This window comes from Hemitrygon akajei, chromosome 21, assembly GCF_048418815.1.
Source record: "Hemitrygon akajei chromosome 21, sHemAka1.3, whole genome shotgun sequence".
Classification (NCBI taxonomy): domain Eukaryota; kingdom Metazoa; phylum Chordata; class Chondrichthyes; order Myliobatiformes; family Dasyatidae; genus Hemitrygon; species Hemitrygon akajei.
In genome coordinates this window covers 1,621,682-1,649,156 of record NC_133144.1, presented here as the reverse complement: position 1 = coordinate 1,649,156, position 27,475 = coordinate 1,621,682, and the positions used below count along the sequence as shown (strand labels likewise).

Here is a 27,475-nt window from a genome sequence, read left to right as displayed (position 1 = left end):
TACTCCAGGCTGCTCCAGGGATTTGGATCTAACAACTCTGTTTGGTTTGGAATGCTGCTGTTGTTGCTCACTTCTATTGTTAGCATAATTTGTTTTGCTTCTTTTTCTCTGTGGGCACTGGGGTTGGTCTTTTTTTTTATTTGGGTTATTTTGGGTTCCTTGCTTTGCGACTGCCTGTTAAGCAAACAAATCTCAAGGTTGTATAATTTATACTTACATTAATAATAAATGCACTTTGAATCTTTGAATTTCTTGATGATCCTTTGGTCTCAGTATCTGAAGATGATGTGTGGGTTGCCTTCAGGAGAGTGAATCCACGAAAAATATCCGGTCCAGTTGGGGTACCTGGCTGAATACTAAAGACCTCTGCTGACCAACTGGCTGGTGTGTTCATGGATATCTTCAACTCCTGCATCAGCAGTGTGTGGCTTCAAGCAAGCTTCAATCAGACTGATGCCCAAGAAGAACATGGTAACTTGTCTAAATGACTATTGGCCAGTGATGGTGTTTTGAAAGGCTGTGGATGAAGCATATCAGCTTCTATCTGAGTGGTGACTTGGATCTGCTCTAATTTGCTTACCAGAGCAACAGGACCACAGTAGCTGCCAACTTATTGACTCTCCACACAACCCTGGAACATCTAGACAGCAAAGAGCATACACCAGGATGCTCTTTATCAGCTACAGCTCAGCATTTAATACCATCATCCCCTCAAAAGAGACCCCAGTCAGTTCAGATTGGTAATAACATCTCCACACTCTCCATCAGCAGAGGTGTACCACAGGGATATCTACCATTCACTTTACATCTACGACTATGTAGCTAAGTACAGCTCCAACACCATTGTTGACTGTATCAAAGGTGGTGATGAATCAGCATACAGGAGGGAGATTGAATATTTGTCATAACAACATCTTCTCACTCAATTCAGCAAGATCAAGGAACTGATTGTAGACCTCAGGAGAGGAAAACCAGAGGTCCATCAGTCAGTTCTCAGCGGAGGATCAGAGGTGGAGAGGATCAGTAACTTTAAATCCTGGGTGTCACTATCTCAGAAGACTTGTCCTGGACCCATGTAATTGCAAAGGCAGCATGATAGTGCCTCTACTTAGTTCGGCATCTGGAGATTCAACATGTCATCAAAAACTTCGACAAACTTCTGTTTATGTGACGGCTGCATCATAACCTAGTATGGGAACACTAAAGATGAAGGAACATATCAATCCTCATAGAGGGATCAGAAGTAGAGGGAGGGAGCAGCATCAAGTTCCTGGGTGTCAAGATCTCTGAAGACCTAACCTGGTCCCAACATATCGATGCAGTTATAAAGAAGGTAAGACAGTGACTACATTAGGAGTTTGAAGAGATCTAGTATGTTAACAAATACACTCAAAAACTTCTATAGATGTACAGTGGAGAGAATTTTAACGAGCTGCATCACTGTCTGTATGGGGAGGGGTGGCTACTGCACAGGACCGAAAGAAGCTGCAGAGAGTTGTAAATTTAGTTGGCTCCATCTTACAAAGTACAAAGCCTACAAAGTACCCAGGACATCTTTAATGAGGGATTTCTCAGAAAGGCACCATCCATTATTAAGGACTTCCAGCACCCAGGGCAACTGTTTCCTCTCTGTTACTATCAGGTAGGAGGTACAGAAGCCTGAAGGCACACATTCAGCGATTCAGGAACAGCTTCTTTCCCTCTGCCATCCGATTCCTAAATGGACATTGAACCCATGAACACCTCCTTACTTTTTAAATACATATTATTTCTGTTTTTTTGCATGATTTTTTAATTTATTCTGTATACATATACAGTAATTGATTTATTTTTTATTATTGTTGATTTTTTTTTCGGGTAGGTGGAGCTTATCAGCCTGGAAAGGCAGTCCATCTAAGAGAGGGAAAACTCTGATTTCAGACCTCTTCTGCCTTGTGGCCATACCCACTCATAGGAAAAGCTTTGGGAGTAAACCCTGAGGACCCTAAGGCAGTCTGACATTGCCTTCAACCTCGTTCTGGCAACTCCTGCAATGTCACTGGTGCCAAGTTGTATCGGCCCTTGCCCTTCCCTGGGACAACATCAATGGCATGGAGAGGGGAGACAAGCAGCATGGGCAACTGCCGGTCTTCCATACAACCTTGCCCAGGCCTGCGCCCTGGAGAGGACACTCCAAGACTTTCCAGGCACAGATCCATAGTCTCGCGAGACTAACGAATGCCACACACCATTGTTGATTTTTTTTCTTTTTCTGTATTATGTATTGCATTGAACTGCTGCTGCTAAGTTAACAAATTTCACGACTCATGCCAGAGATAACACACCTGATTCTGATTCTGATGCCTTTGAATGGAAAATCCTACAAAAGGTTACTGGATTTGGCCGAATACATCGCTGGTAAAACCCTCCCAACCAGTGAGCACATCTACGTGAAACACTGTCATAGGAAAACAGCATCCGTCATCAAAGATCTTCACAACACAGGCCATGCTCCTTTATCGCTGCAGCCATCAGGTAGATGATACAAGTACCTCAACTCGCACCACCAAGTTCAAGAACAGTTACTACCCCTCAACCATCAGGCTCTTGCACAAAAGGGAATAGCTACATTGATTCTATTTCTGGTGTTCCCACAACCAACAATCTCATTTTATCCTGGTATTTCATTGTCTCATTATTTATTGCTATTTAGTTACATTTGCATTTGCACAGATTGATGTCTTTTATGCTCTACTTGCTCTTTCATTGATCCTGTTATAGTTACTATTCTATAGATTTACTGAATATGCCCAGAGGAAAATAAATCTCAGGGTTGTATGTGGTGACATATATGTGCTCTTTGAACTTTGGTTTCTACCGTCTCTTATCTCTAATGAACATATAGCAACCTGAACATTAATTCTTAGTTCACTGATGCTGCTGAGAATTTCCCTCATTATCTGTTCATAATTTCTTGTCCCTCTGCCAGTCATATCTGGACCTGTCTACTATCTTTTTTTTGGAGCATAAGTGTTTTACGCAGAGTTGTTAGGCTGAATAACTTTTACCCATCAGAATCGGGTTTATAATCTCTGTCTTTTATGATGCAGTACAGTGCAAAGACATAAAATTACTATGAATTACAAAAGGAATAATGAGATACACTGTAGTGTTCATGGGTTCATATCCATATTTGTGTGGCATGCTCTGGTTTCCTTCAAAGACATACAAGTTTATTGGGCAGCACTGACTCGTTGGACCGGAAGGACCTGTTACCATATTGCATCTCCAAATAAATAAATACTGTCGTTGCTTTCTGTGCTGTGGCTTTACTGAGTATTGGTGGGCACACTCTTGGCAGTACCAGGAGGGCACCATGACTATCCAAAGCGTTCAGGCTGTACTCTAATAAAACTCTCCAGTTTGTTCTCATGTTGACAAGTTTATTTTTTGTGTGTGGTTTTGTGTATCGTAGTTCCTAATTTCTGTGTTTATTGTTAGGTTATCAGTGTCATTTAGCCAAATTGGTGACGGGTCCAGAGTGTTTGGTTTTTGCTTAAATTTTTAAAAAAGAGATTGAGTAGCTCTGCTGAAGAACATGCTCTGAAAGAATTTGTTTCTGAAGCTTTTCTGGGGGGGCAGCCACACTAATGATGAGCTTGAACAATGAAACTGGTTGAGAGTGACAGTTTGAAAGCCAATCAGTTTTGCTGTAGAGCAAACACGCAGGCTCCTGCAATCGAATTGCTGAGGTAGCAGGGTGACCCTGCTGAGTGCACGCAGCAACAAAGCAGTTGCATCCCTGACTTTTAACTGACAAATTCATCAGTCTGTTCAGTTATTTACATTGTGGCAGCCTTCTACAGTGCTTAGCCACAGCCAGGAGGCTCAGCTTGCTGTGAGCAAAAACCTGCAGTAAATGGGGCTGCAAGGATCCTTCCAAAGGCTGCTGGGATGTTCTGCACAATATTGCTGACAACTCCCTGTATTTCTTTCATTTACAGAGAGATGCAGACACATTACCTTGTCTCCAAAGAATTTTCCTCAGCTTTAACAACATATCCAGGTAAGAGCTGCAGTATTATTAACAAAATCTGGCAGATCTCCAAAGGCCTAGGTGCTCACTTTGTTAAAGGCCAGAATCTTTGCTTATTATCAGTTGCAGATTAATTTCCCAGAGCTTCTCTTTATTTAATTTTTTGCTGCATTCCTGTAAATTAAGAAATAGTTTTTATATTAACCTAAGACAATATTGAATGAAGCTAATGATTTGGTTTGATTTTATTTCAGTGTTACCGACTCATGTTCTAAACAGCTATTTTAAACCTGAGCTCAATTGCTGCAGCCGTTCAGTGAAGGGCAGCCATGCACCATGAACTGTGCAGCTACAGACTGAACAGCAGGAGGCAAATGCTGTCTGTTAGTCACATCATTTCATGACTTAATTCTAAGCAATATTTACTCTGAACTGTAAAAAGTGCTAACAGCTTTTGAACAGTTTTTTAAAAATGATATATTTACTAAGTTTCATGTGTAGAAGTGGGATAGAATTTATTCATATTGAGTATTATTTTACAGAATTTATTCCAAATTGTCCTGTCTGAGGGCAATTATGAATTTTTTATAAATCTCCAAATCAACACAAGCATCAAAATTAATTTTTCTAAATGTTTCCTCAGAATAGAATAAATGTCCTAATGTTTGATCTTATATTAACATCTAATAATATAGCATTTGCAGTGTTTTGTTGTTTCTGGTTCAGGATGCCTGCACCCACTTCAAAGAGAAATAATTTATCTATGTAAGAGACTTCTGGGTGGTTCCCAGTTATAGCCATCTTATATTTTATAGCTTACTTTCATGGACATCCATCTTCCTATTCTGTGATAAACAGCATAAAGATATTTTTTACTTGGGGATGGCTCAGGTCAAAGTTTAAAATGTCAGTGAGATTGAGAAGGGAAATAGAAGTACATCAAGAAATTGCAATTTAAAGAACATAGAACACTACAGCATGGTTTAGGCCCTTTGGCCCACAATGTTGTGCCAACCTTATAACCTACTCTAATATCAATCTAACACTTCATCCAGCATAGCCTCCATTTTTCTATCATCCATGTGCCTATCCAAGAGACTCTTATATGTTCCTAATACATATACCTTCGCCACCACCCCTGGCAGTGCATTCCATACACACACACCACTCTCTGTAGAAAAAAAAAACTGAAGCTCCCCCCCCCCCCACCGCCCATACCTTCCTCCAATCACCTTAAAATTATAGACTCAAGAGGTACTGCAATGCTGCAAATCTAGAACAACAAACAGAATGTGCTAGAGGAGCTCAGCAGATCAGTGAGTATCTATAGATGGGAATAAACATTTGACATTTCAGGCAGAGACCCTTCATCAGGACTGGAAAGGAAGGGAGAAGAGTCAGAATAAGAAGATGGGGCGAGGGGAGGAAGAAGTACAAGTTGGCAGGTGATAGGTGAAACCTGGAGAGGGGAGGAGTGAAGTAAGGAGCTGGGAAGTTGATTGGTGAAACAGATACAGGGCTGGAGAAGTGAGATTCTGAGGCCATGGAAGAAAGAGAAAGGGGAGGAGCACCAGAGAGAGGTGATGGGCAGGTAAGGAGATAAGGTGATAGAGGGAAACAAGAATGGGGAATGGTGAAGGAGGGGAGGGGGGACAGTTACCAGAATTCGAGAAATCGATGTTCATGCCATCAGGTTGGAGGCTACACTGATATAATAAAAGGGGTTGTTCCAACAAACTGACTGTGTCCTCATCATGACAGTAGAGGAGGCCATGGACTGACACGTCAGAATGGGAAGTAGAATTGAAATGGGTGGCCATGGGGAAATCATGCTTTTTGTGGCAGATGGAGCAAAGGTACTCGATGAAGTGGTCTCCCAATCTACATTGGGTCTCACCAATATGCAGGAGACCACATCAGGTGCACCAGATACAGTAGATGACTCCAGCATACTCTCACGTGAAAATGTCACCTCATGTGGAAGGACTGTTTGAGGTCCTGAATGGTCGTGAGAGATTAGGTGGAGGTGCAGATGTGGCACTTGTTCTGCTTGCAAGGATAAGTGCCGGGATGGAGATCAGTGGGGAGGGACAAGTGGAGAAGAAAATCGCATAGGGAGCAATCCCTGCAGAAAGTGGGGTGGAGGGGAGGGAAAGATGTGCTTGGCAGAATCCTGTTAATGATGGCAGAAGTTACAGAGAATTATAAACTGGATGCAGAGGCTTGTGGGGTGGTAGATGAGGACGAGGAACCCTATCCCTGGTGTGATTAGGGTTCTTGTGGTCTTTTCCTCCCCACCACTTTCCACTTCCTGAATATTGGAGAGACCCGACGTAGATTGGGAGATTGCTTCGTCAAACACCTTTGCTCCATCTGCCACAAAAAGTGGAATTTCCCAGTAGACACCCACTTCCCATTCTCATTCCGACATGTCAGTCTGTGGCCTCCTCTGTTACCACAATGAGGTAACACTCAGTTTGGATGAACAATACCTTGTATTCTGTCTGTGTAGTCTTCAACCTGTTGGCATAAACATCGATTTCTCAAACTTCCAGTAATTACCCCCCCCCCCCCCTTTCCTTCACTATTTCCCATTTTTGTTTCCCTCTCCTTCTCTTCTTACCTGCCCACCACCTCTCTCTGGTGCTCCTCCCACTTCTTTTTCTTCCATGGTCTTCTGTCTTCTCCTATCAAATTCCTCCTCCTCCAGCCCTTTATCTCTTCCACCAATCAACTTCCTAGCTCTTTATTTCACACCTGGTTTCACCTATCAACCTTGTACGTCTTCCTCCCCTCCCTGTACCTTCTTATTTTGACTCCTTCTCCCTTCTTTTCCAGTACTGATGAAGGGTCTCACCCAAAACGTTGACTGTTTATTCCCATCCATAGATGCTAACTGACTTGCTGAGCTCCTCCAGCACTTTGTGTGTATTACCTTAATATTAGCCCTATTGTGTTAGCCTTTTCCACCCAGGGGAAAGAAGTCCCTTGCTGTTGCCCTATCTATACCTCCTATTGTACACCTACTGTATATCGAGTTGTCTCTCATCCTCTTTTGATCCAAAAAGTAAATCCCTGTCTCATTCAATTTATCCTCATTAAGACACATTCTCTAATTCAGACAGCATCCTGGGAAATCTTATCTGCTCTCTCCGTAATTCTTCCTGTAATTAAGTGACCAGAACTGAACATAATACTTTAAATTTCAAATTTGATTGCCTAAGTTTTAGTATTTAAAAAATTATAGATTTGAGAGTAAAAGTGAGGAAAAAAACTATGAGTTCACGACTGTTATAGGTGAAAAATGTTGGTAAGCTGCTTCTTTTTGCCCATCTCTTTGTTTTAAAAAAAAACTCAGATTCTCGAGACAGAATTCCCCTCACACAATGCTGGCTATCTCTAATCAGTTCCATCTTTCAAATGTACACAAATCTTGTCCCTTGAATCTTTGGTCCTAAAGACCTTTCAGCTCAAGGAAACAGTTAATTGTAGTTTATACTGTAATCTAGATCTCGACTCAGTCCCGTCCCTCCTTTCATCAGTTTCTCTGCAACATTGGCAGCATCTTTTACACCAGTTCAAGTATGAACACACTCTCATTTTGCTGACTGCAGTTGTATACGCTTGTCAAGTATAACATACAGTCGGCCCTCCTTATCCGCGAGTTCCGCATGCGCAAATTCAACCAACTGCGAAGCAAGAAAACCAGGAAGTGCTCTTCCAGCACTTGTTGTTCGAGCATGTACAGACTTTTTTTCTTGTCATTATTCCCTAAACAATGCAGTATAACAACTATTTTACATAGCATTTACATTGTTTTAGGTATTATAAGTAATATAGAGATGATTTAAGGTATACAGGAGGATATGCGTAGGTTATCGTGGATTGGGATCGAAAAAAAATCAGAAGTTCTCTTACCAAGTAAGCCGGAACAGGTACATCCGGTATTGTTTAACGTCAGTTAGTCAAACGTTTGTCTTAGTATATAGTATATATTTTACCTTTCTATGCATATAAAACACTTAAGAATGCTTATTTCAGTGCCGGGCTCAGGAACCGAAGTTCTCTAGTTCGATCTAGTGAGAGATCGCTCCTGAGCGCGCTCTCCGTCCGTGCCTGGTTGATGTGGAGGATCAAAAACCCAAATCCCCAAAACCCAATAATTAAACCACTGCATTGCTTAGTAATAATTGTAGCTTTCATCAGGGCAGGGCCTTTCTCACTTTATCCTTTAAAATTGTTCCGATCGTTGACCGACTGGAGCCTAACGCTTTTCCAATGACCGATGCCATTTCACCTCCTTCTGATCGCTTTATTATTTCCACTTTATTTTCAATGGTGATCGTGATTATTTTCATGAACAGAATCACTGCGGATTCAGAGCTCCACCGCCAGGTACTAATGTCCACCGCACTGAGACAGGTTAAATAAGGTCTGGGGTTCCGCTGTGTCCTAAGGTCCACTGTATTGAGACAGTTTAAATAAGGGACTTGAGCATCCACATTTTTTGATATCCGCGAGGGGTCCCGGAACCAATCCCTCACGGATAAGTAGGGCCAACTGTAAATAGTTTGTTCAATTCAATTATCACCTCATTGTCCTGACTGAGAAAGGCAAGTGCACTAGACACCTTTTTCACCATCCTGTACACCTGTGTCTCTATTTTCATAAGACCATAAGAGAGAGGAGCAGGATTAGGCCATTCAGCCCATCAAATCTGCACCATCACTCCTTCGTGGCTGATTTACTATCCCTCTAAACCCCGTTCTCCTCCCCTCTCCCTGTGATATTTGGTACCCTTACTAATCAACAAAATTTTTTGGGAATGGTAGTCCAGTAAGCTGAACAGAATTGTTCAATTTTACAAAAGGAATGGAATTCCACTAAGACAATGAAGTTGCTCCTGAACCTGTACGTGTAGGAGAAGTTGCCTATTTTTTTCTTTTATTTACTTGTGAGAAAATTCAGCATATTTTTAGAATCTTCCGTAAAGAGTCAGTTAATACAACAAAAGCTTATAAAGAAGGAAGTCCTGTTCTCTGTCTCAGGAAAAAAAATGGTACTGAATCTTCAATGTTGTCCCCATGAACCCTCTCTAAAACTTTACTGTTGCCTCAATGAACCCTCTCTGAATCCTCAGTGTTGCCCCCGTGAACCCTCTCTGAATCTTCAGTGTCGTCCGTGTGAAACATCACTGAATCTTCAGTGTCGTCCCCGTGAATCCTCTCTGAATCTTCAGTGTCGTCCCCGTGAATCCTCTCTGAATCTTCAGTGTCGTCCCCATGAAACATCACTGAATCTTCAGTGTCATCCCCGTGAACCCTCTCTGAACCTTCAGTGTCATCCCCGTGAACCCTCTCTGAATCTTCAGTGTTGTCCCGTGAACCCTCTCTGAACCTTCACTGTTGTCTCCGTGAATCCTCTCTGAATCTTCAGTGTCGTCCCTGTGAACCCTCTCTGAATCTTCACTGTCATCCCCGTGAATCCTCTCTGAATCTTCAGTGTTGTCCTCATGAACCCTCTCTGAATCTTCAGGGTCATCCCCGTGAAACATCACTGAATCTTCAATGTTGTCCCCATGAACCCTTTCTGGATCTTCAGTGTCATCCCTATGAACCCCCTCTGAATCTTCACTGTCGTCCCCGTGAATCCTCTCTGAATCTTTAGTGTCATCCCCATGAATCCTCTCTGAATATTCAGTGTCATCAAGTCAAGTCACTTTTTATTGTCATTTCGACCATAACTGCTGGTACAGTACATAGTAAAAATGAGACAACGTTTTTTCAGGACCATGGTGTTACATGACACAGTACAAAAACTAGACTGAACTACGTAAAAAACAACACAGATTTTAAAAAACTGCACTAGACTACAGACCTACCCAGGACTGCATAAAGTGCACAAAACAGTGCAGGCATTACAATAAGTAATAAACAAGACAATAGGGCAGTAAGGTGTCAGCCCAGGCTCTGGGTATTGAGGAGTCTGATAGCCTGGGGGAAGAAACTGTTATATAGTCTGGTTGTGAGAGCCCGAATGCTTCGGTGCCTTTTCCCAGATGGCAGGAGGGAGAAGAGTTTGTATGAGGGGTGCGTGGGATCCTTCATAAAGCTGTTTGCTTTGTGGATGCAGCATGTATTGTAAATGTCCATAATGGCGGGAAGAAAGACCCCGATGATCTTCTCAGCTGACCTCACTATCTGCTGCAGGGTCTTGTGATCCAAGATGGTGCAATTTCCGAACCAGGCAGTGATGCAGCTGCTCAGGATACTCTCAATACAACCCCTGTAGAATGTGATGAGGATGGGGGGGTGGGAGATGGACTTTCCTCAGCCTTCGCAGAAAGTAGAGACGCTGCTGGGCTTTCTTTGCTATGGAGCTAGTGTTGAGGGACCAGGTGAGATTCTCCGTCACCGTGAACCATCTCTGAATATTCTGTGTCATCCCCATGAATCCTCTTTGAATCTTCAGTGTCATCCCCGTGAATCCTCTTTGAATCTTCAGTGTTGTCCCTGTGAATCCTCTCTGAATGTTCAATGTCATCACCGTGAACCCTCTCTGAATCTTCAGTGTTGTCATCATGAATCCTCTCTGAATATTCAGTGTCATCACCGTGAACCCTCTCTGAATATTGTTACGTACCCTGTAACGGGTTAAAAAGAACCAGCAGAAATGGACACAACTGGAGTCTGAGTCTTCCGTTATAAACTCTATTTTATTAGTAACTACGTGAATAAAGTAATATAAAACAAGATAAGGTAAACAGGTTAGCAAAGTATATGCATATATAAGTGAGTAAAGTTCCCAAGCTTCCCAGCACAGGTGGTTAGGTGATATAGTCTTACAGTGGTATAGTAAGTAATCAGTTCAGTTCTGGAATTTGATTTGAGTAGAGTTGGAGAGAGAGAGATAGAGAGTTGGTTTGTTTTCCCAATGTCGATGCCAATCCTCCACGTCATCCTCCCGCTCCCGAAGCTTATAGTCACTGACTGTGACCACAAAAAGAGGATGCAGTCTTCTGTGGTGGAGTTATCAACCCAGACCAGGGTTAAACACACCGATAGCTCCCCACCGGTCACCCCTTTGTCCACACTGTGAGCAAAACCCCACCCTTGTTGTGGGTACACAAAGCTCACCAGTGGCATCCTTGCCTCTGGCATCGTGTGTCTCTTGTGTGTCTAATTAAAAAGTCGACTGACCTTGCATATATCTCCCTAGTGCAGAACACGAGCTGTCCATCATATAGCTCTGCCTTTCAGTTTCCAAGGCAACTCACAGACTTTCTCTCTCTCTCTGCTGCTGAAGTAGCACACAAGCTGTTCGCTCCCTTTCTCTCTTGTTAAAGGAACAGTCCACTTTAGAATAATCCTTCAGATCTCGTCACAATATTCAGTGTCATCCCCATGAACCCTCTCTGAAATTTCAGTGTCGTCCCCATGAACCCTCTCTGAATCTTCAGTGTCATCCCCGTGAACCCTCTCTGAATCTTCAGTGTCATCCCCATGAGCCCTCTCTGGATCTGCAGTGTCAAACCCATAAACTCTCTCAGAATATTCAGTGTTGTCCTAGTGAACCCTCTCTGAATCTTCAGTCTTGTCCCCATGTCCCCTCTCTGAATCTTCAGTATCATCCTCATGAACCCTCTCTGCATCATCAGTGTCAAACGAATAAACTCTCTCTGAATCTTCAGTATTGACCCCATGAACCCTCTCTGAATATTCAGGATCATCCCCATGAACCCTCTCTGAATATTCAGGATCGTCCCCATGTACCCTCACTGAATCTTCTTCACACTTTGCTCTTCCACCAAAATTTGTCAAATTGGCAAACCTGTATGGATTACACACAGCTTCGTTGTCCAAAGCACTGATGATTGAAGAACTGCTTTCTGAGGCACTGATGTACTTGCATCTAAACAGTGCATCTAATATCTATGTTACTTTCTCCCTCAGTGCCTCAGGATGCAAATTGCATCCTGGAGAATTATCATCTCCTGGTCCTATTAATTTCTTCAATATTAATATATTTATCTTTAGGCTCTTTTATTTGTTCTGGATTTCCACTGTTGTCTTTGACTTTGTTGAAGATAGACAAAGTAATTGTTTAATTGTACTGCCAATTGTTCCCCAATATAATTTTTTTCTTTGTCTAAGGCATCCACATTACCCATAGCTTTAGTTAATCTTTCCTCTTACATCTTACTCTGGGATGAAACTGGTACAGAACCTGCAGAAGAGAACCTTCGGACAGGCAGTGTCAGAGATAAGGATGGACAGAAGAGATGGTGCTGGCTTCAGACAGGCAGTATTAGAGGTGAAGATGGACAGAGAAGGTGCTAAATTCAGACAGGCAGTGCCAGAGGTCAGGATGGACAGAGGAGAAGGTGCCAGCTTCAGACAGCTATGTAGGACTCTGGTCAGACCCCACTTGGAGTACTGTGCTCAGTTCTGGTCGCCTCACTACAGGAAGGATGTGGAAGCCATAGAAAGGGTGCAGAGGAGATTTACAAGAATGTTGCCTGGGTTGGGGAGCATACCTTATGAGAATAGTATAGTCGCGCTGATATGCAGCCAGTGAAAACAGCACACTGAGTCGAGTAGGGTGTGGTTGAACTGTTTACTGTTTCAATCAAGTGCGCTTAAGTGCCCACTCCCAGCATCCCCCACTCTTTGCGGGGCGGAAGTGACGTCTGCCCTGCACTCAGAGCCCTCTTGGCTGCTGCTGGCTGCAGACTCGCCCGCAACTGCTGGAGCCGGTTCACTTGCTGAGTGGGTGAGCCACCACATGAAACCCCCCCCCCCCCCGAACCGGTGCTAGGAGGTGCAGAGTCCGCAGCCTGCACACTGTCAGTTCTTTTAGGTGGCCGGCTTCGTCGTCGTGGGGGTGGCACCGCAGCCCGGCGTTCAAGGTCCAGATGCGCCGGTTTGAGACGGTCAATGGTAAAAGTCTCTTCACGACCGCCGATGTCAAGAACGCAGGTCATTCCCATTATGGCGCACCACCTTGTAGGGTCCTTCGTATGGTCGCTGCAGGGGTGGTCTGTGCGCACCTCAGCGAACAAAAACATACTTGCTCTGTTGTAGGTCCTTGGGCACAAAAGAGGGAGTTGTTCCCTGATGGGATGTCGAGACTGGGGCAAGTGTTCCAAGCCGCTCCCAGAGTTTAGTTAGAACCGCTGTAGGTGTGTCCTCCTGGCCACAGGGTGCTGGCACAAACTCACTGGGAACTGTGAGCAGGGCACCGTAAACAAGTTCAGCCGATGATACGGCCAGGTCCTCCTTGGGTGCCGTGCGGATGCCGAGCAGCACCCAAGGGAGTTCGTCAACCCAGTCTGGCCCTCGGAGGCGTGCCATCAGGGCTGACTTCAGGTGCCTGTGGAAACGTTCCACCAGGCCGTTGCACTGCAGGTGGTAAGCAGTCGTTCGGTGGAGCTGGGTTCCAAGGAGTTGTGCCAGTGCAGACCACAAAGCCGATGTGAACTGCGCACCCCTGTCTGAAGTGACGTGGGCTGGGAGTCCGAACCGTGCCACCCAGGTGGTAATCAGGGCTTTGGCGCATGTCTCCGTGGCCATGTCAGCAAGTGGGATAGCTTCCGGCTACCTCGTGAACCTGTCCACCATGGTGAACAGGTATCTCACTCCTCTCGAAACCGGCAGTGGGCCGATGATATCCACGTGGACATGTTCAAACCTCAGCCTCATGTTGGCTGGTAGGGTTGCAGTGGGGTGCTCATGTACCTCTGGATTTTGGAGGTTTGACAGTGCGTGCATGTCCTGACCCAGTGCCTGACCTGCTTGTGTAGACCGTGCCAAACAAACCTGTCTGCGATCAGCCGGATGGTTGCCCGGATGGAAGGGTGGGCTAAACCGTGCAAGGCGTCAAAAACACGGCGCCTCCAAGCGGTCAGGACAATGGGCCGAGGTTGCTCGGTGGACGCTTCGCAAAGGAGCTCATGACCTTCGGGCCCAATGGGTATGTCTTCGAGGCGGAGTCCTGAGACTGAGGTTCGGTACGCCGGAATCTCGCTGTCCAGTAGTTGCGCCTGAGCTAACGCCACATAATCCACCCCCGGAGACAGAGAGTGCCCTGATTGGACGGAGGTGCATGACAGCACATCGGCTACCATGTTGCTCTTCCTGGAGATGTGCTTAATCGTGGTTGTAAACTCCCAAGATGTGCGACAGGTGGCATTGCTGGCGGCCCGACCACGGGTCCGACACTTTGGCAAACACAAAGGTGAGGGGCTTGTGGTCTGTGAAGACTGTGAATTCCCTCCCTTCCAGGAAATACCTGAAGTGCCGGATGGCAAGGTACAGGGCCAGCAGCTCCTGTCGAAAGTGCTGTACTTCAGTTCCGGGGGTCAAAGGTGCCGGCTGAAAAAAGCGAACGGCTTCCACTGGCCTTCGATGAGCTGCTCAAGCACGCTGCCAACTGCCGCATCGGAGGTATCCACAGTGAGGGCAGTGGGGACGTCGATCAGGTGGACCAGGAGGTGGCGTTTGCCAGCATGTTCTTGGCTTGTTTGAAAGCCGCCGTCGCCTCCTCTGTCCAGGTGACCTCTTTGGCCTTGCTGGACATCAAGCCAAAAAGGGGCTGCATGATCTGGGCCACTGAGGGCAGGAAATGGTGGTAAAAGTTAACCATCCCAACAAATTCCTGCAGGCCTTTAACAGTGCTGGGTCTGGCGAATTGGCGGATGGCTTCAACTGTTGCCGGCAGAGGCACAGCTCCATGGCGGTTGATCCGGTGTCCCAAGAAGTCGATGGCGGGTAGGCTGAACTGGCACTTGGTGGGGTTGATAGCCAGGCCGTAGTCACTTAGGCGGCGGCAGAGCAGGTGTAAATGTGCTAGATGTCCCTGGCGGGAGTTGCTAGCGATAAGTATGTCATCCAGGTAGATGAACAGAAAGTCCAGATCTCGCCCTACTGCATCCATCAGACGCTGGAATGTCTGCGCCGCGTTTTTGAGCCCAAACGGCATCCTGAGGAACTTAAACAGGCCAACGGGGGTAATGAGGACCGTCTTCGAAAAGATGCACACCCCATGCAGGTTGGCCATAAAATCCTGGATGTGCGGTACCGGATAGCGATCGGTCGTGGTGGCATCATTCAGCCTCCTATATTTGCCACACGGTCTCCACCCTCTCGCGGACCTGGGCACCATATGGAGTGGGAAGGCCCACGAGCTGTCGGAACGCCACACAATCCCCATCTCCTCCATCTTCTTGAAATCCTCTTTCGCGAGGCGGATCTTGTCGGGCGGTAGCCTGCGGGCCTGGACATAGAGGGGAGGTCACTGTGTGGGGATGTGGTGCATCACGCCGTGCTTGGGGTCTGTTGAGGAAAACTGCAGCGTGATGATAGATGGGAACTCCGATAACACTCTGGCGAACTCATTGTCGGAATACATGATGGAGTCCAGGTACGGGACCGGTAACCTGGCCTCATCAAGGGAGAAGGTCTGGAACGTCTTCGCGTCGACCAGTCGACGTCCCTTCAAATCCACGAGCAAGCAGTGCGCGCAGAGGGAGTCTGCACCCATCAATGGCCGTGATACTTCAGCCAGCGTAAATGTCCATGTAAAGTGGCTGGAACCGAACTGTAAGGGGATGGTTCTTGTGCCATAGGTGCGGATGGTGCTGCTGTTGGCTATCTTAAGTTCCGGTCCTGTTCTAGTTCGGGTATCGTGGCTCGAGGGGGGTAGGACACTGATTTCCGCCCCTGTGTCCACCAGGAATCTGCACCCGGAGTGCTTGTCTCAAACATAGAGGAGGCTATCATGGTGACCAGCCGCCGTAACCATCAGCGACAGCTGGTCCTGACGTTTCCCTAGAATGAGCATGGCAGTTGGCAGCGGCGGGCCCCAGAACCCCACCTTTGATGATAAAAACACCAAGACTCAGAAGTGGTGCCACTCCTTGGTGTGGGTGTTACTTGCTCCACTGCTGGGGCATGGGAGGGCTGGGCTTTTGGCCATGCCACAGCATTAATTTTGATGGTGGTACCGCCATTTTGTTTGGTGCTCCAAAGCACGTCCGTGCAGGCAGCCACCCTGCGCGGGTCTCCGAAGTCTTCATCTGCTAGCAGGAGGCAGATGTCTTCAAGCATTTGCTCCAAGAAGATCTGTTCAAAAAGGAGGCAAGGCTTATGGCCGTCTGCCAGTGCTAGCATGTCGCTCATCAGGGCTGATGGCGCGCGGTCGCCCAGGCCATCCATGTGCAGTAACCGTGTGGACCATTCACGGCAAGAGAGGCCAAATGTGCGGATTAACAGGGCCTTGAGTGCCTCGTACCTGTCCGTTGCCGGGGGCTGATGCAGAAAGTCAATAACGTGGTCTGCTGTCTCCTGGTCGAGGGCGCCCACCACATAGTAATACTTGGTGGTGTCTGAGACAATTTGCCTGATCTGGAACTGGGCCTCTGCTTGCTCAAACCAGACCAGGAGTTGAGTGTTCCAGAAGGTTGGCAGTTTAAGGGAAACTGCATTCTGCAGAGCCGAGTCGTTCATGCTGGGTCCGAATGCCGTTGGACCGTCAGGATCACCAATGTAGTTGCGCTGATACGCAGCGAGTGAAAACAACACACTGAGTCGAGCAGGGTCTGGTTGAACTGTTTCAATCAGCATGCACTTAAGTGCCTGCTCCCAGCATCCCCCGCTCTTTGCGGGGCAGAAGTGACGTTGGCTTCTGGGCTGAGGTCTGCCCTGCACTCAGAGCCCTCTCGGCTGCTGCTGGCTGAGGACTCGCCCGCAACTGCTAGAGCTGGTGTGGTGAACTAGATATACCTGTCTGACTGCTCCTGTGGCTCCTCCCACAGACCCCTGTATAAAGGCGACTGTGGTCTGCTGCTCTCCCTCATTTTCCCAGGATGTAGTGTTGTTCTTCAGTCAATAAAAGCCGATATCTCACTTCCTAAGTCTCAGCGTGAGTTATTGATGGTGCATCAGCTGGTTCGCTTGCCAAGTGGGCGAGCCGCCACAATAGATTGAGTGAACTTGGCCTTTTCTCCTTGGAGCGATGGAGGATGAGAGGTGACCTGATAGAAGTGTATAAGATGATGAGAGGCATTGATCATGTGGATAGTCAGAGGCTTTTTCCCAGGGCTGAAATGGTTGCCACAAGAGGACTCAGGTTTAAGGTGCTGGGCAGTAGGTACAGAGGAGATGTCAGGGGTAAGTATTTTACTCAGAGAGTGCTGAGTACGTGGAATGGGCTGCTGGCAGCAGTGGTGGAGGCGGATATGATAGAGTCTTTTAAGAGACTTTTGGATAGGTACATAGAGCTTAGAAAAATGGAGGGCTATAGGTAAGCCTAGTAATTTCTAAGGTAGGGACATGTTTGGCACAACTTTGTGGGCCGAAGGGCCTGTATTGTGCTGTAGGTTTTCTATGTTTCTATGACAGACAGTGCCAGTGGTCAGGATGGACAGAGGAGAAGGTGCTAAATTCAGAAAGGTGGTTTCGGAGTCAGGATTGAAATGAGTTGCTGGAGCTCTACGACAACAGTACTACCAGCTGTGCGACTGTTGCACCTGTCTGTTGATTCGGATTTCCAGCATTTACAGAATTTCTCATATCTATGATCCATTGTTGCACCTTTGCTGGATGCTGATTTGAATCATCTGCAAGACACTGGTTCCAATATGGACGTGAGAAGTGATAAGATTGAATCTTCAGTTTGCAAACTACCACAGTAGACTAGGATTAACACTGGGGTGGCTGTCACATTTATATCAGCATTTAGTAACAACAGAAAAATTGTACTTCCATTGCTTAGTAATTGTATTTCAGATGGTATCTGACCTTCAGAGATGGTTGTACCATTGATGCATTTCTTATTTTAATCAGTTCACTAGTCCGTCCATCTGCTTAATTAATGCTGTTTGGGAAATAGCTTCTCTAACTGAGTGTTTTTATAAAATCCAGATTTGAGAACATTGCTTGTCTGGCAGACTCTTATTCGCTCTCTGAGGTCACCCTGGATGGCAATCCTATAGCTCAGGAGTCATGGTACAAGCATACGATTCTGCGACACATGGTGCAGCTACGACAGTTGGACATGAAGAAAATCACGGTGAGTTCCTGGCTGCACTCGTTGATCTGTGTGCCAGGAACCGTCAATGAGTTGTCAATCTATTTGTAATTCACAACAATGCTTCCAGAATTGAACATTCAGTTATACTGACCCACTTTGGTTGAATTGGGGATACCAAAGCTGGCAGAAATGTGAAAACTGAAAAAGTACAACAGCATCGATATATAGAAAAGCGGTCAGCTGTGCACAGCAATCTCCAAGACTGTAGTGCATTTTAAGCTTAACTAGATCAGGACCAGGACTTCTAATGTGTGATTTCTGGATTACTTCTGGTGCCACACTTCTAGATGAGCTGCCAACTATGGCTGACAAGCCCCATCTGCCCAAAGTGACTGGTTTTACGACAGCATTAACCTGCCTTACCCCATCTTCTGTCAGTAAAAACGGTTCCACCAGGTTTAGTAGCTAAGCCACACACAAAGGCCAGGAGTTGGACTTGTTTGTCAGAGATGTCCGTCATTGAGATGTATGTCATTGGGAGCATTTAGTAAGTAGTGGGAGCTTATCTCCACTATTGTGCTCCCTCCACTGGCTATGACAACCTTAAAGAACTGAATATAGAATAATTGAAAACAAATAAACTACAGATGCTGAAAATCTGAAGTTGAAAAAGAACCTGCTGGAAGCAGTCAATGGATTCAGCAGCATTAATGGAAACAGTTAATAATTTTATTTTGTATGTCAAGTATTTATTTCTAATAGTGTTTTTGTCTCATCACACTGATGACATAATTATATGCTTTTATAATTTTTGAACAGCTCATTGACTTGCTGCTGTTGATAGTAAGCAGTGGCTGATAACTTGTTTGATTATTTTGTAGGAAGAAGAGAGGCGAATGGCGTCGGTCATGGCCAGGAAAGAAGACGACAAAAAACGTGAAATCCACAAGCAGGCCATCTTGAAGGTGAAGTCTTGATGATTTTGCTGGCTTTGGCATTGACAAATATACCGTAGAGTCAGAGCAGGATGGAGCTGGCATTCTCATTGAATTCTGTTCCTTGCGTAGTTGCAAGACCATAACACTTAGGAGTAGAATTAGATCATTTGGCCCATCAAGTCTGCTCATGACTGATTTATTTTCCCTCTAGCCCCTTTTTCTCATAACCTTTGACACCCTTATTAATCAAAAAACCTATCAACCTCCACTTTAAATATACACAATGACTTGGCCTCCACAGCTGTCTGTGGCAATGAATTCCATAGATTCACAACACTCTGGCTAAAGAAATTCCAGGTATACTGAGGCTGTGCCCTCTGGTTCCTAAATTAGAGTCCATGGACCCTTTGGTTAATGACATAAAAGAGGTTAGAAACCCCCGTCCTAAAACCTGTCCAACCTTGTCTAAAATATATTTACTAAAGTAGCCTCTATTGGCCAGAGAATTCCACAGATTCACCACTCCATCCTAAATTTACTTTCCTGAATCTTGAGGCTATGTCCCCGAGTTCTAGTCTCACCTACCAATGGAAACAACTTTCCTGTCTCAATCTTACCGATCCCTTTCATAATTTCATATGTTTCTATAAGATCTCCTCTCATTCTTCTAAATTTCAGCAAGTGCAGTCCCAGACGACTCAATCTATCCTCATAGTCTAACCCCTCAATTCTGGAATCAACTTCTCTGCAACACCTCCAAAGCTAGTATATCCTTCCTCAAGTAAGGAGACCAGAAATGCACACAGTACTCAAGGTGCAGCCTCACCAGTGTCCTGTACAGTTGCAGCATAACTTCCCTGCTCTTAAATTCAATCTCACTAGCAATGAAGGCCAACATTCCATTTACCTTCTTGATAGCCTGCTATACCTTCAAGCCAAACTTTTGCAATTCATGCACAAGCACTCCCAAGTCTTTCTGCACAGCAGCATGCTGCAATCTTTTACCATTTAAATAATAATCTGATCTTCCATTTTTCTTTCCAAAGTGGATGACCTCACATTTACCAACATTTTACTCCATCTGCCAGACCCTTGCCCATTCACTTAACCTATCTTTATCTCTCTGCAGACTCTCCGTATCTTCTGCACAATTTGCTTTTCCACTCAATTTAGTGTCATCAGCAAACTTAGATACACTACACATGGTCTCCTCTTCCAGATCATTAATGTATATCATGAACAGTTGCCGGCCCAGCACCAACCCTGCAGCACACCGCTCACCACTGATTGCCAACTAGAGTAACACCCATGTATCCCAACTCTCAGCTTTCTGTTGGTTAACCAATCCTCTATACATGCTAATACATCACCCCCAACTCTTTTCATCGTTATCTTCTATGCGGCACCTTATCGAACGCTTTCTGAAAATTCAAATAAATAGCGTCCATCTGTTCCCCTCTATCCACTGTGCTCATTATATCCTCCAAGAACTCCAGTAAGTTTGTGAAACAGGACCTGCATCTGCCTGATGGATCCATTTCTTTCCAGATGCCTCACTATTTCTTCTTTATTGATAGCTTCAAGCATTTTCCCAACTACGGGTGTTAAACTAACTGGCCTATAGTTACCTGCCTTCTGCCTACATCCTTTTTTAAACAGTGGTGTCACATTTGCCTTCTTCCAATCTGCCAGGACCAGAGTCCAGAGAATTTTGGTAAATTTTCACCAAAGCCTCTGCTATAACTTCTGCCATTTCTTTTCGTACCCTGGGATACATTCCATCAGGACTAAGGGGCTTGTCTATCTTCAGGCCCACAAGTTTGCTCAGCACTACCTCTTTAGTGATAGCTATTGTATTGAGGTTCTCACCCCCCATCGCATCCATATCATCTCTCATCGGCATATTAGATGTGTCCTCCACCATGAAGACTGACACAGAATAGTCATTCAAAGCCTCTGCCATTTCCTCATTACCCAATATCAATTCCTCCTTCTTGTCCTCCAAGGGACCTGTGGTCACTTTAGCCACCCTTCTTTGCTTTATATAATTATAAAAACTTTTACTATCCATTTTTATATTTTGTGCAAGTTTATTTTCATAATTGAGCTTCCCTTTCTTTATTGCTCACTTAGTGGTTCTTTGTTGCTTTTTAAAGTTTTCCCAATCTTCCAGTTTCCCACAACTATTGGTAGTCACGAGCCTGTATGCACGAGGTTTTAGTTTGATGCCTTCCTTTATTTCCTTAGTTATCCATGGCTGGCTCTCCGCATCCTTACTGTCCTTGCTTGTAACTGGAATATACTTTCATTGAACACCATCCTAGTCTATTGGAAACATACTCTCCATGTGTAGGCAGTGATTAATATTTTGCAAAGCAGTTAATGAAACAAACCAGCAAATGAGAAATCAAACTGAAAATGCAGGCAAAACTATGCCATTCAGGCTGACATGGTTCTAACAGAGATCAGCAACCTGAAACATTCACAGTGCTTGAAGATGCTTCCTGACCCAGGTATTTTACAGGACCACAGTTTGGCTTTGGTTTCAGTTTAAGCAGATCATGATTCCAGGGCAGTCATTCCAGTGTGTTTTGTATTAATCACTTACAGTAGAAGCCCTGAGCTTTAAAATAAATGAACTGCAGGCCTCCAGATTTCTTGCCAGTTTTGAGAAACCTAAAAGAACAAGATGAGTGATGCTGAGTGAATAGAAATGTTTTTGAAATCCATTTGCATAGATTTGGTTCCTAGAAGGGATTTATTGCCCAGTTGAGTTTGTACTGTATCAACGCTATTTCTTTAACTGTTGAGATAAAATAGAGTAGTAGTATGTGACATTAATTTAAATTTCACATGACTGAAGTCTTTGAAATTGAAACTTTGTCCCTTGCAGCCCTGCAAAATTCCCTGGAGAGTTGGCAGACATGGTCGGAAGCTTAAAAAAAAGCAGTTTCTCTTAAATTTCTTCTGCTGGAAATGACGTGTATATCTTCTACCCCACATTCTACAGGCTTCAATGTAAGCTAAAGTATCCATCACTACAATGCTCCTTCAATGGATGGCTAACAAGTGATTGTTAAATATTGCTGAGATATTAGACCAATAACATCAAACGGGAAAAGCACCAAGCAGCATCTGTATTTGCATAGAGATTCAGTGGGACAAAGTCTCACTGCATTGTTTCACAAGAAGGAAAGTTTGACAGTTGACCTTTATCAAAAAATCTGTTAATGTTCTTACTTCATGAAGTAAACTTCTTAGTTCATCCCCCCTCATCCCACCTTCTTATTCTGGCTTCTTTCCCCCTTCTCCCCAGTCCTGATGAAGGGTCTCAGCCCAAAACATTGACTTGTAGCGGTGTGCTACACGCAGCGCTGAAATAACAACATGTAGTCGGTGAGCTGCAGTTGCGAAAGAGGTTTATTCAAACTTCGTGGCCTTGCTTTAAAGTATTCACAGTCCCGTCCCGCGCGCAGGCTTTTCCCCTTGCTTGTGAAGCAGGCTTGGCGCCCTCTTTGGGACCAGCCTCAATACCGGCATGCGCCACTTTGTGAGCCGGTTTGAGTGCGCTGGGAAGTGGGTCGCCACAGACTGTCTATTCATTTTCAAGAATGCTGCCTGACCAGCTGAATTCCTCCAGAATTTTGTGTGTGGTGTTAACACAGCTTTAAGTAAAACACAGTGTGGTAAAGCAAGGAAAGGCAAAACCTTTACAGAATACTAGTTAGGCCTCAGCTGGAGAATTATGTTCCTTTCTGAACAGCCAATCTGAGGAATGAATATACGAGCTGGGACATCATGTTGCTGCTGCTGTGCATGAAATTAGTTAGGCCACAGTTGGAATATTGTATGCAGTTCTGGTCACCACATTCTGGTGGCAGTAGAGAGAGTGTGGAAAAGACTCACAGGATGTTGCCTGGAATGGAGGGCTTTAATTTTAAGGAGAGATTGGATAGGGTGGAATTGTTCTCAGATATTCATGGAGTTAAAAATTGTTTAGTCACACGCATGCGCACTGGGCAGAAAAGACCGGAAGTAAAACCCCGCAACCCGGACGTAGAAATAATATGTGTACACCAGGGGTTGCCACCCTTTTTTGCACCACGTACCGGTATCATATTGACAATATTCTTGCAGACTGGCCGACGGGTGGTGGGGGGGGCGGGGGTGTTAAACACGACCGGAATATAGTGATACTCATAGCAGGTTCCTTATGTCCAGTCTATTCCGCAATTTAGTTTATGTGGCTCTCAGCCCTTAGCTTCTGTCCCGCTTGCTCACGTTTTTTCCGCTCTAAAAACTCAATGGGTTTGTCTTTATAAGTGCAGGATAATTGGACTCAAGGTGCCAAAGCAGTTTTGAGGGTTTCATTGTCTCATTAGACAGCCTCCGGGCCTGAACTCCAGCCTCCCGCCCACCCGCTGCCAGACGCCTTGGCCAGGTGCGGCTGGTCGTGGGTGGGGTGAGAGGACAAAGTAAGGGCTGGAGGTCCCCGTCCCAGGGCCGCGGCGGTCGCAGTCTGGGGAGAGCGACCGAGTGAGAAGTGCGATTGGCCGACAAAAGTTTGTTTCAGTAGATCACAGCGAGGTAGCTACTCTGCTACTTATGAAACCCTGAGGTCGTCTGTGAATATTTTAGCATCGGGTTCCCCACGAACATTTGGTGTGCTAAACAGGTTTCGAGGCAGCACCCATCTGTCCGCGCTCCAAGCCAGTAGCAACGGCACTTCCCGCCGGCCGTGTGAGGCAGCCGGTTACCCAAGGCCAACCCTGGCGCGAGGGTGTCACTGCGTTTAGGCGACTGATGACCTCTTCTGCATTCAAGTTCAACAGTGGGCGTGACAGGGAATGAGGAAAGGTGCAGCTGACTCATATCATTTCATATCGCCAAATCATCGTTTCCTTGTGGCCCGGTGGTTGGGAACCACTGAAGTACACTGTGTAGTGCGTGACAGGGGAGCTACACATACGCACCGGGCAGAAATAATGGAACTAAAACCCCGCAACCCGGAAACAATCTCTCAACAGAATTCATGTATTTATTTTTCATTATTTTCGGGATCTACTGGGAAAGTCTCAAAGATCAACCAGTCGATCGCAATCGACGGGTTGGCGATCACTATTTTAAGCCTTCCCTATCCATGTGCTTGTCCAAACATCTTTAAACATGCAATTGTATTTGCCTCTACTGTCTCTTCTAGCAGTTCGTTTCATATATCTACTATCCTCATCATAAGAACATAAGAAATAGGAGCAGGAGTAGACCATCCGGCCCATCGAGCCTGTTCTGCCATTCAATAAGATCATGGCTGATCTATCTGCCTTTTCTCTCAAGTCTTCTCGTACTGAGAATTTTGGCTGCATCCTGTATAACTGAATCCGAGAGTATAGGGACCCAAACCAGACAAGTTCAGCCAAACAACAATTTGTAATAGATGGAAAATGCTAAATCAGTAAAACTAATCCTCTTGCTGTTGACCTAAATATGATGTTGTCAGCTAAATGTGCTTTATTCCTTCGTGTAGTCTTTCTGTCTTTCTCAAATCCATCTATCTTTGCATCATCAGTGAACTTGACAACAACATGCTCATTCATAATTTCATGTGCTGATCCAAGCCATTAATAGAGATAGTAGATAATTGAGGCCCCAATTCTAGTTCTGGTTCTTCAGAGTTACAACCAATGCACCCACAATATTTTATTTTAGGGACCACCTCCTTTGAGATCCTAGGATCTAGGACATTGGGTCCTGGGAACTTATTGGTCTTTAGTCCTATTAGATTGCCTTTATCTCCAGTGACGAGTTGGCTTTGTTCCTACCTCGTTATAGCCTCTTGATTATAAATAATTACTGTTTTTTCAATGTCTTTCATCATGAAGAACAATGCAAAATAATTATTTTATATTCTTTGCTATTTCTTCCCATTATTAATTCTCTAACTCATTCTGTAAGACACAAATGTTGCTTTAGCTACTCTTTATATACTGTACTCATCAAAGTTTTTCCATTTTTACTTACTTGTTCGTTTTCACTAATACTTTATCTTCTCTTTTTAAGTTATCCTTTACTGAATACTAAAAATTTTCCCTGTCCTCTGACTAATTTTTGAAATTCTGTTTGCTTTTTCTCTCAAGTAGTATCTTTGTTAAATTCCTGTGCCATATGCGCATGCACCACGAAAATGGCACCAGCACATTCACTCATCAGCAGAAAGCTCCCTGGGGGATTTTGGCCTTTTCCTACTCTCTGAAATGATGAGATTTGCGCTATAGGACCGTAAAACAATGGAGCAGATTTAGGCCATTCAGTCCATCAAGTCTGCTCAGCCATTCCATCACGGCTGATGTATTATCCTTTTCAACCCGATTTTCCTGCCCTCTCCCCATAACTTTTAATGCCCTGACTAATCAAGAACCTATCAAATCTCCGCTTTAAATATATCCAATGACCTTAGGCTCCATAGTCTGTGGCAATGAATTCCACAGGTTAACCACCCTCTGGCTAAAGAACTTCTTCCTCATCTCTTTTCAAAGTGGACATCCCTTTGTTCTGAGGCTGTGCCCTCTGGTCCTTGACTCCCCCACTATAGAAAACATACTCTCCATATCCACTCTATCTTGGCCTTTCAATATTCAACAGGTTTCAGTGAAATTTCACCCCCCCCCCCCCCCTCTTCTGAACTCCAACAAGTACAGGCCCAGCGCTATCAAATGCTCCTCAAACATTAACCCTTTCATTCCCAGAATCATTTGTGAACCTCCTGGACCCTCTCCAATGCCTGCACATCTTTTCTTAGATAAGGGGCCCATAACTGCTCACAATATTTCAAGTACAGTCTGACCAATGTCTTATAAAGCCTCAGCATAACATTCTTGCTCTTATATTCTTGTGCTCTCAAAATGAATGTTAACATTGTATTTGACCAGCAACCCAACCTGCAAGGTAACCTTTAAGAAATCGTGAATGAAGACTCCCAAGTCCCTTTGACAGCTGTGGCAGGCTTAAATGCCATTACCTGTTACAAAGTGAAACCAAGCGACATAGGTGACAACGAGGCTTTGCTCCCAGGTGAGCTCAATGCTTTCTACACATACTTCGACAGTCAAAACATGGAGGAACCTTCACAAACTCCCTCAGCTCTTGATGATCCTGTGATTTCAGTCTCTTAAACCAATGTGAGACCATCCTTTCAGAGGGTGAGCCCACAGAAAGCATCTGGCCCATCCTGGCCAAGTACTAAAGAGCTGTACTAATCAACTGGCTGGAGTATTCACTGAGATCTTTAAACTCTCACTTCAGCAGACTGAGGTACTCACCTGCTTCAAGCAGACTTCAATTATACCAGTGCCGAAGAAGAACATAGTAACCTGCCTCAATGACTACCGTCCAATAATAGTTACATCCACTGTAATAAAGTGCTTTAAGAGGTTGATGATGAAACGTATCATATCCTACCTGAGATGGGACTTACATCTGCTCCATTTTGCCTACCGTTAACAGCAGATGCCATCTCATTGGCTTTGCAGTCAACCTCTGGAACATCTAGACAACAAAGATGCATACATCAGAATGCTTTTCATCGACTACAGCTCGGCATTCCACACTGTCATCTTCTCAAAATTAATGAGTAAGCTTCAAAATCTTGGCTGCAATACCTACTTGTGCAATTGGATCCTCAGTGTCCTCACTTTCGGACCCCAGTCAGTTAGAATTGGCAATATCTCCTCCACAATTTTCATCAGCACAGCCTTGTGTATAACAAGGCTATGTGCTTAGCCTGCTACTCAACTCACTTTGTACTTATGACTGTGAGGCTAAACACAGCTCATATTCAAATTTGCCAACACCACCACTGTTATTGGCCAAATTAAAGGTGGTGATAAATCAACATCTCTGTGTGGTGGAAAGTGTAGATATTGTCTGATTGCATCATGGCGTGATATGGAAACACTAATGCTCTTGAATAGAAAATCCTACAAAAAGTAAACACGAGATTCTGTAAGTGGAAATCCAAAGCAACACAGACAAAATGCTGGAGGAACTGAGCTGGTCAGGCAACATGCATGGAAACAGTCGACATTTTGACCTGAGACTCTTCTTCATGAATGGAAGGGAACAGTAAAAATGTGGGAAGAGGGGAAGGAGGACAGGTAAAATGTGATAGGTGAAGCCAGGTGGGTGGGAAAGGTAAAGGGCTGGAGAGAAAGGAATCTGATAGGAGAGGGAGTGGACCGTGGGTGAAAGGGAAGTAGGATGGGCACCAGGAAGGAGTGATAGGCAAAAGAAAAGGGGTAAGAAGCCAAAGTGGGGAATAGAAGAATAGAGAAGGGGAGGGGAGATTTTTTTACTGGAAGGAGAAATCAATATTCATGCCATCAGTTTGGAGGCTATCCAAAAGGAAAATGAGGTGCTGCTCCTCCACCCTCAGAGTGGCCTCATCATGGCAAAAGAGGAGCCCATGGACCAACATGTTGGAACAGGAATAGAATAG

At 44.9% G+C, this 27,475-nt stretch overlaps 1 protein-coding gene across 5 annotated transcripts in view; it reads left to right on the top strand.

The window, feature by feature from the left end:
* The window catches only part of LOC140714042 (leucine-rich repeat-containing protein 49), a 168,631-nt gene that overhangs the window by 64,937 nt on the left and 76,219 nt on the right, over window positions 1-27,475 (top strand). For 4 of the 5 annotated variants that reach the window (XM_073024713.1, XM_073024714.1, XM_073024715.1 and 1 more), the window contains 3 exons: window positions 3,984-4,045; window positions 17,938-18,085; window positions 18,928-19,011. In XM_073024713.1, coding sequence (XP_072880814.1) covers window positions 3,984-4,045; window positions 17,938-18,085; window positions 18,928-19,011 — 294 coding nt within the window. Of the gene's footprint in view, window positions 1-1,246; window positions 1,334-3,983; window positions 4,046-17,937; window positions 18,086-18,927; window positions 19,012-27,475 lie in introns of those variants that run through there. The other variant, XM_073024717.1, reaches the window with a different exon arrangement.